This window comes from Lichtheimia ornata (genome assembly GCF_029851405.1).
Source record: "Lichtheimia ornata isolate CBS 291.66 chromosome Unknown scaffold00085, whole genome shotgun sequence".
In the NCBI taxonomy this organism is placed as follows: Eukaryota; Fungi; Mucoromycota; class Mucoromycetes; order Mucorales; family Lichtheimiaceae; genus Lichtheimia; species Lichtheimia ornata.
Genome location: NW_026695405.1, coordinates 1 through 9,722, shown reverse-complemented (window position 1 = coordinate 9,722; position 9,722 = coordinate 1). Strand labels below are relative to the sequence as shown.

General features: G+C 43.8%; 2 protein-coding genes across 2 annotated transcripts; both read left to right on the top strand.

Annotated features, from left to right (window-relative positions):
* Nucleotides 1-491: 491 nt before the first annotated feature.
* O0I10_011228 (uncharacterized protein) lies at nucleotides 492-1,202 on the top strand (the record flags this gene model as incomplete). Its single annotated transcript, XM_058491198.1, has 1 exon — nucleotides 492-1,202. The coding sequence occupies one exon, from the start codon at nucleotides 492-494 to the stop codon at nucleotides 1,200-1,202; it is 711 nt and encodes a 236-aa protein (XP_058338001.1).
* A 603-nt stretch (nucleotides 1,203-1,805) lies between these two features.
* Nucleotides 1,806-8,537, top strand: O0I10_011227 (uncharacterized protein; the record flags this gene model as incomplete). The annotated part of the gene is made up of 21 exons (XM_058491197.1): nucleotides 1,806-2,234; nucleotides 2,339-2,740; nucleotides 2,792-2,986; nucleotides 3,048-3,484; nucleotides 3,543-3,873; nucleotides 3,937-4,040; nucleotides 4,102-4,917; nucleotides 4,977-5,048; nucleotides 5,110-5,270; nucleotides 5,328-5,426; nucleotides 5,484-5,796; nucleotides 5,853-6,084; nucleotides 6,141-6,206; nucleotides 6,266-6,380; nucleotides 6,431-6,505; nucleotides 6,559-6,663; nucleotides 6,716-6,807; nucleotides 6,866-7,008; nucleotides 7,062-7,294; nucleotides 7,351-7,403; nucleotides 7,464-8,537. 21 exons carry the CDS (start codon nucleotides 1,806-1,808, stop codon nucleotides 8,535-8,537), a joined length of 5,547 nt encoding a protein of 1,848 aa, XP_058338000.1.
* Between the last annotated feature and the right edge of the window lie 1,185 nt (nucleotides 8,538-9,722).

The window sequence follows — 9,722 nt, the reverse complement described above, 5'->3', positions numbered from 1 at the left end:
TGTGTGTATGCGTCTAATGTGATGCAAAGAGTGCTGTTTGCGAATGAACCATACAAAGTGAGAAGCATCATGCGCTAAATGGCGTATGCCACACACGCACACACACACACACACATACACGTACACATGGCCCCCAAAAAATGATTGATGGTCTTGCCTTGATACAAGGGGATCGGCAGCACTGTCAACGATCCAAAGCAGAGGTACAATGAGGGATAATAAGGGGTGGGAGAGGGGGGTGTTAAACCAGATAATAAGTTAGATGACAAATGGTTATGCGTGTTACGTCGTAGCGGGTGATGTGTGTACACAAATGATGCTATCATGGTGTCACTACAGTCTCCTCACTCTCAATTGACAAGAGTCTGGGGAGGTGTAGATGGATTGCATCCATGCATATAAATACCGCTTATTTCTGCTGCTCCATCTTCATACACTGACCTATTTCCCTAGTCTCTCTTTTTCATTATCTTATCCACCACATTACTATTATGGATCTCAAAAACCTTCTTTGCCCTTTGACAGCTTCCCATCCTTCCGATGCAACATCCATTGTTACCAACCACGCCGCCAATGAGTGTGTAAAAACTCCACACATGGATAACCATCATCCCCAAAATATCCGCCAACAATGGTCAACAATGTCTACAGCATCCTCTGAAGAAAGCAGCTCACCCGACATGTCCATTTGTTATAATGCATCACCCTCTTTGACACCTGCATCATCGCCACCTAGTTCACCTTACTCGTTGCCATCACTCATGATCCATCCTCCCGAACAGCAACAACCTATCGCAGCAGCAGCACCACCACCACCACCTCGTAATCGTTCAGGACCACAAACACGCACACCATGGACACAGGAGGAAGATTACCTTTTACAACGAGGATACAGTCAAGGCCTTTCATGGGCCATGATCTCGTCAACCTATCTTCCACATCGTTCTCGTGGATGTTGTTGGGGTCGTTTCAAGACGCTACAAACCAAGACCATGGAACATCGAGAATGGTCAAGCACCGAAGATCAAATGCTAGCTATGGCCATGAAAAAGCATTCAAAGTTGTTTAAACAAGCTTGGAAAGCAGTAGCGAATGAAATCCCCAATCGTTCGTGGCGTGAATGTGATTCTCGCTTCCACAAGGTGGCTGCAGGCAACATGGTTCGAAAACGCCAACCTGGTCAGCACCATCAACAACATTAACCCATTCTCTTTCTTTTTATACTCCACTCCTTTCTTCCCTCTTACATTCCCTTTATTCCTAGACAACATTTACAATCATTCTCTACGCATAGCGACGTAGCTTATCCACACACACACACACACACACACACACACACACACACACATACCCGCTGACACATATAGCTCCCATTCTCCTGCATGATACTTTTCACTCTTTTATTATTTCCCGTGCTGTATCTTGACGATATATATATGCTGCCCATGTAGACTAGCCTGTACTTGCATTCACATTCCTCTCTCTCCTCTCTCACACACTTTTTCAATTCCTCGCTTATCCTTTCCTATCGACATCCAATTTCCTCTATCATCATCCTCTTATCAATGTCACAGTATGATATTGTTTATGATAAACCGCCATATTCCATGATACAATACAGATGAATAAAACAAAAAAGTTTACAATTTCTTTGCAATCAGACGAGTGTTGAAGAACCATAGCCGGAGAATTTATTATATCAACATGAAGAAGGATGGTGGTGATGATGAAAGTGCAGGGTGCATTGGTTCATTTCTTCTCACCTATCGCGTATTCATAGGAGCGGTGTTGTTCTTGGTATCAGGATGGCAACCCCTTCATTCTTGATTTTCCTCTTTGTTCTTGCTCTATCACACCTTGTATCATCCAACAACAACAACAATGACACCACTCCACTTACGTATGATGATGACGTGATGGTATCGGCAATGCCATGGGCAGATACAGGAATACCAGCTTCTTCCAACATTGCTTTGGACAACAAACACGAGCAACATGAGCGACAACCCGACATCCCTTCATGCAATGACAAGCAACATGCTTCTTCCATTCAAGGCCGACGTCCACGCATTGCTGTCATTTCGCACGATTCTGCCATGGCTTCGTTCTTCCATCAGCCTGAGCAAGGTGCACGTGATGCTGCAGCGATTACTGATATACACGTCGAGTGGAACAGACATCTTGTGAACACCGGTAGTAAAATGACCAAGGATATCCAGACGGCCGTAGACAATGCATGTGATTTATGCAGGAGAGGAGGAGGAGGAGGAGGGCGAGAGAGGGGTTCATTGTTTCATATGTTACACGGGTCTATTAACATTTGTGTCACCTTTGACAGCGAGTTGACGGCATCATTCTCACGATCCCCAATGATCAAGTCTTTGAAGCAACCCAATACGCTCTTGAACATGACATCCCAGTCCTTGTTTTCAACACCGGCCTTGATTACGCTAAACGTCTTGGATTGACACGTGTATTGCAAGATGATCATGAGGCAGCAACCATGCTTGGAAGAGAGTTACGTGATCGAGGCTATCAACGACCTTTGGTGATTCAACTCGGTGATTTGGATAATGCAACGTTCTACCATCGATTCGATAGTCTACAAACCGTCCTGGATCATCAAGCAGTGCTACTGCCCCTGCATGATTACAACAATACAGCTCAGCCCCTGATTCAGGTTCGTGATACGTTCTTGTCCAATGGTACCTTTGATTCGGTCGTGTCACTAGGAGGATCAGTAAGTGTACATGGAGGAACAATGGCGATGGATGGTGCTAACTCTTTCAAGATTGGTGTGGATATTGTTGCAGGTGCTGTGCTAGATCTCTTGGCAAGCGACTCTTTGGAACGGATTGGGGCTGCCTTTTTCGACATTGGTGGATCGAACATGACGAGGTTGTTTGCCGAGCATCAAGATACCATTGGCATATCGCAACTTCCTTATTATCAGACAGCGCTTCCAGTGTTTTACATGTATCTTCGAGTAAGTCATATGTTTTTTTTTCATTTACATGCAACCGTTTTAATCTACATGTCTACAATAGATTATGACGGGCCATGATGTTTTTATGAATGAGACGATCAAGACAGGTCCCAATCTTATTACCAATGATACGCTACCCTACATTCTCGACAATGAGCAGACAACATTGGTGCCTTTGAATGACAGGACAGCTTATGTGGGAGCCGTTGTACCCAACACAAGAGGAGATACATATGGATCTGGATTGATGGCAGGAGCAGGAGATCTTGCACGCAAGCTCAATTGGACTATTTTCAATCAAGACATGGGCGACTACTTGGGCCATCCACATCATCTACGACAAGAGCTAGCGAGCTTTGCTAAGCAAGGTGTCAATGGTATTATCCTTCAATCCAGTGATCCCTCCGTTGTCAACTATGGTGCATCTATCACAAACGCCAGCGAGTTGCCTCTTGCCCATGTTGGTACCTTTTTTGAGCCGATTCAGTTATCCAAACCGTAAGCTATATACTTTATCATATCACACCAAGGACCGAGAAACTCATTTAATATCTAGGATGGAATCCTTTATCGCCGTCGACAAGAAAAAGCTTGCATCTTCCGTAGCACAAGTGATGATTGAGGATAAGGTCATGTCGCCAGTATGTCTTTCAGAACGCACAACCAGCAAGGAAAGCGACTTTTGTCATTTCTTTTATGATCAATTTCAGCAGCAACGCTCGACTCCTAATCTCGACTCGAATAATGTGGTGCATATCATCAACATTTCAACGCCCGAGACCATGGATATTGAATTTGAAAGAGTCCTCGCCACATTACATTCCAGAGAATACATAGCAGACGCCTTTGTCACGTTTTCAGAATATGCATTTCAAATGATTAACAATGTAAGTCCATCCACCATCCTGCTTTTGTACCATCTTTATTCAACAACAACAACGTTATGATAGCGTGTGATGAAGGGTTACATGAGCAACACTACTCGCTTATATACTTCAGCCGACTTGTATGATCAAGTTCAAGCATTCTTGCAAGGGCGCATCAAAGCCATGTGGTAGGTATATTACATGCAATGCAAATATGATGAAATGTGTGCCTAATAAGGATACTACTAGGTCTATGAATCTTTTCTCTATGGGATTCCTTTCATCACTCGACATTTTGTTTGGAAAGACGATACATCATCAACCATGGCGATACACCAAAGTGAGCGCGTCACGAATCACGAGCATTTGTCCCCCTGGCCAATTTTATCGTACACTGTCAAAGAGCTTGTATTGCTTGGATAATGCAAATCATACTCAGACATCCCTTCAATGCCATCCTTGTCCCGTTAATACTTACAACAACCAAGTCGACCAGCCAGCATGTACCGAATGCCCCTATGGAACATTTGCATTACCGGGATCAATAGCTTGTGCATTATGCAGCAGTGACAAAGCAGGTCGCAAGAACCCCAATTGCCTTCGCTATACAGCCGACAAAGATGCCGCGCGTAAAAGGTTGCTCATGGGCGTGCTGATTCCTATTAGCATTATCGCATTCGCTGCTGTCGTAACCGCCATTGCATGGACATGTCGCAAGCGTATACGTAAACAGAGCCGTCTATATGATCAGGATTGGATGCTCTCTTATCAGGATCTTGTGGCACCTCATCCAACGACTGTGCTCGCCACCCCGCCTGTGCGAAGTTGCTCAGCAGAAGATATATTTGCTACAGCTACAAACAACACCTTTTACGACAAGGAAAAGATTGGATCAAGACCAGCCGTGTTACAGCAACGTGGATCACAACGACGCAGCACCATCTCCCGAATGGATACACCCATCGCTACTACAATACCAAGGCATCATCACTTGGCAGCTGCAAACACCAACAGCGTATCAGATCCCGATCTTATCATGCAAAAAGAGATGCTTGGATTAGCAAGGTACGATAAGGAACGATGATTCATGATGTGTTGATATTCACCTTGTATTACTATGATAGACCAAAATCACAATGCGATGAATCCTCCTGCCACAAAACACAAAAGCACATGGCGTATACCGTTGGATCGCAGTAAGTGTGCCAAGTCGCTATACGACAAAAAAAAGTGGACCATGACTAATGTACTCTATAGTCGCAATCTACCTGTGCTGATAAAACCACTTGGATTCAAACGCTTACGGGTGTATGATGATGTGAGGAAGGAAGTTGCTCTCATGAAGGAAGCAAGACATGCAAATCTCGTGGAGCTCGTTGGTCTTTGCGTGGAGTCACATCGTACTTTGATCGTGGAAGGTAAGGAAGGAGCTAGCCACTTTTATACGGGGATAAGGATATTGACTTTTGTTTTAGAATACTGTAGCAAAGGTTCCTTAGCCGACGTCCTGGATGACACGGATATCGACTTGAGCTGGATATTTCGCTTTTCTTTGATAAATGATTTGATCCAAGGTACGTGAATGGACAAAAGTATGAATTTCACTTGTATTCATTGATGGATTATGAAAGGGATGGATTTCTTGTACAACTCAAAGTTCCAGTATCACGGATGTTTGACATCACATTCATGCATGATTACCGGGAAATGGGAATTAAAGATCACCGACTATGGACTTACACGCACTCGCATTTCAACCCTTGATCCATTGACGCTTTCCTCGATACGCAAGAACTACCTGCCACTACAAGATTCATCCAACACTGTCCAACCGAGAATTGTCGATTCTTACGAAAAGCTCTTGTGGTTAGCGCCTGAGACCGTAACGATACTCCCATTCGACGCCTGCGTTGCTATGCCAACCAAGCGCTCTGATGTTTACAGGTAATGTGGTATGATTTCACATGCATGATGAGCATTTCATATTGATAGTATCTTAGTGTTGGCATCATTATGAACGAGATTGTGAGCCGTGAAAAGCCATTCAAGGAATACCAAGAGCAGAGGATGTCCCACAAGGCTATTTTCCGCCTAATCAGCAGTGACGACTTGAAGCCTCGCTTTGCTCAAGATATGGATCAGGATGGCTATGCCGTTAGCAAAATTAACAAGATCATCGAAGAGTGTCTCGATCGCGATCCCAGCATGCGACCTTCTTTTTCATCGCTAAAAGTAAGTCGGGGTCATTTCGCCAATACGCATAGCTAACAACACCACGTGATACCCAGCAACGAATCAAGGCCTTTGATCCTTATGGCGGTCTCGACAATGTAGTCGACAAGATGGCTATTCTGGCAAGTATTGTCTTGAGGTGGTATGGTTGCTATGACATGTTTACTTATAGTCCTTGTAGCTTGAAAAGTATGCCAATGACATGGAAGAGCTGGTACGAGAGCGAACAGCCAATCTACAACAAAGAACAATTGAGCTAGAGGAAGAAAAAGCGAGGACACAAACATTGCTTAAAGGTATGGCTTGGACTCGGTGGAGAACAGCATAATGACATTTTATGCTTTAGATCTCAAAGTGGCAAAGGAGGCTGCAGAGACGGCCGCTGCTTCAAAGCAATCTTTTCTGGCAAACATGTCTCATGGTAAGCCATTTACTATTCACGCACAATGCCCCATGTTGATGGCATCTTTTTAGAGATACGAACACCAATGAACGCTGTGATCGGCATGTCACGTATTTTGATGGAGAGTGATCTACCTTCGGACTTGTATGAATGTGCTGAAACAATCGAATCCTCTGGTATGTGCATGTTTGGATCATGCTTTGCTCATATTGATGACCGCTACTTTAGGTAATCATCTCATGTCTCTTATCAATGACGTCCTCGACTATTCCAAGATTGAGTCAGGGAACCTATCACTGGAGCAGAATCCATTGGATTTGGTAGGACTTTAATCAAGTCGTGGTTGATAGCTCCTCTTACGCTTACTCTCTATTCTAGACATTTGCCATTGAAAGTGCTATGAAACTGGTGTCCGACAATTTTCTTGCCAAAGGTGTGCTGCTGTGGTATGAGGTGGAAAAAGAATTACCTGCCCAAGTATATGGTGATTTGGTACGGCTTCGGCAAATCCTGCTCAACATGTAGGTGTATATCGCATTATGTATTGCTCCAAAGTACTAACACAATTTTGTAGGCTTTCCAATGCATTCAAATTTACCGCATCAGGATATGTGTCAGTAAGAGTGTGCCGAGATCCGGATCAAGCTGCTACCATTTCCAAAAAGGAAGGAGGTGATGAGGAATGGGTGTCCTACTTGTTTGCGATTGAAGACACTGGCATCGGCATACCAATGGATAAGGCCGACAAGCTTTTCGAGTCATTTTCTCAAGTGGATGTATCCACCACGAGGCGATTTGGAGGAACAGGTAAAGCGTAGATGAATAAGGCTATCCAGACATACTAAAGCTACATTTATACATAGGTCTTGGCTTGACGATTAGTCGTCAATTGGCGCGCATGATGGATGGTGATATGGTATGTGCTATCTGGATATCTTTTATTGTGGACAATAGTAACATGGCATTACTCGTATAGTGGTTCGAATCCATTGTGGATGAAGGATCTACATTTTTCTTTCGAGTCAAGATGCAAAAGCAACCAAAGACCCTGACATTTGCTGAGCAATACAAGTTGAATGACTTTGAGACACATCATGCATTGGTGATTGCCCAGGATCAAACGCTTCAAACAGCATGGAAACGTATTTTGAACAGTCTTGGAATGAACGACACGCAATGTTATACATTTGAACAAGCGATGGATATTTTGAAGGAAGAAAAATCAACCAATGATGATGGGCCGACCTTACTGCTCATTGATGTGGATCTTGAGATCATTGATCCTCTTGGCCCACAACCAACAACAAGCGATATTGCCTTGGATGCACTTCAACGATGGTTCCCAAGTCCTGTATCCACCTTGCCAGCTGTTTGCATTAGGGATAGGCGATCACACAGCACCGAAAACGGGTCGCATCATCGGCATCCACTCAATGCAACTGTTGCAAGATCAGCTGTGCTTTATAAGCCCTTTAAGAATTCATCCTTGATCCACGCTCTTCAAGATCAACTTGGAAAAGTTTCAGCAAGCGACAGCATTACAATTACTGAACAACAACAACAAAAACAACAACATCTATTGCAACCACCTACATCACAACAAAACAGCACATTGTCATCACAACGACCCTTGTCTGAATGTCTCGTCAAAGTCAAAACATTACTTGTGGATGACAACCCAATCAACCGTAAAGTCGTTGCACGCATGCTCAGCAAATTGAATGTTCAACCACTCATGGCACAAAATGGACGAGAAGCATATGATTTGGTCATCAACTCGGCAGCACAAGGACAACCTATTGATTTGATCTTCATGGATGTATGGATGCCTGAGCTCAATGGATTGGAAGCAACGCGCATGATTCGTGAAACTCCGGATACCTTGATTGGGAAGCAACCTTACATTATTGCCATGACAGCATGTGTGATGCCTGGTGACCGAGAACAATGCTTTGATGCTGGCATGAATGCATACATTAGCAAACCCATACAAAAAGATGAGCTTGAAGCAACCATTCACACTTTTACCCAAGTCATACCCATTTCATAGTAGTTTTTATATACATCAAACATAATTGGCACTCTTGATCACATGTTCATTTCCTAATCTTCTCATATTTCCTCGTCGGCCACTGTACACATCGTTGTATGTCCTTCGCTCCTTGCTGGAAAAACATGGGATTATTAAGGAAGAAGGGGGTCTGATGTAGCAAGGCTCTGGGGGAGTAGCGTTGCATAACCACCACCACGATCAGGCTTTACAACCTTGCACGCGAGCCTGGTCCTCATGTTTGTTCTTTTGTCGTGGACTTCATCAAGAAGTACAGCTTCCAAACGTTCATTGTGCGCCTTAATCATCTCACATAATGTCTCGTATGTCCTGTCAACCGTATTGTTGACCAGATCATCTCTCCTGATGAAGTAACGGCTATTGAGTGCTCGATGACCACTTTCTTCAATCACTTGATGAAATCTGACAACAAGGGTGATACATGTTGAGTAACATGCATTTGCACCGGTATATCACTACTGACCTTGGCTGCTGCAAGATATTGCCTCACATAAAGGAAGTGATTTTGTATGACAGATGATGGTAGGAAGCCGGTAAATCACCACCACCATGGGAGTTGAGGGGTGGTTCCCCTGCTGTTTGCACCATGTCAAATGCACCAAGTCAATGTCAGCACCCCGTGGTCCACGGTACCGAAACCAAGTTTGGCAGATGCTTCACGGAGAGATAGCTATATCGAAAGTAACAAGGTAGCGTGTATGAGTAGTGGCTCATCAAGCAACACGATCAGGCTTTACCTCGTTACAAGAATACAATATTATCGCAATACAACGACAATGAGAGTAGGATAAAATAAAGCACTATTGTGTAAGACCACAAAAGATCAGCACTTATTTACAAAGCTTACAAGAAAGGGGATACGGTACAAAACCTTGGCAATTTGACCTTGTAAGCAATCAAAGAAGTATGGTAATGAGAGATGTGGGCGGCGACAACATCCTTTTATTTGGGTAGTGGGCGTGGGTATTACTGCGTTTTGGGGATGATGCATTGATAAATTGATGCATGAACTGATAAAGTGATGGGGCGCATATACCAGGATTAAGTCTAAAGAGCAAAAATGTTGTCTAATCTAAAGCAACTCGTGTAAGGCCCAGATCACGTGACCACATTCAAATGTCGTTATCGTATGGCTGATTAGATCAGTGGCCAATGATATAACTT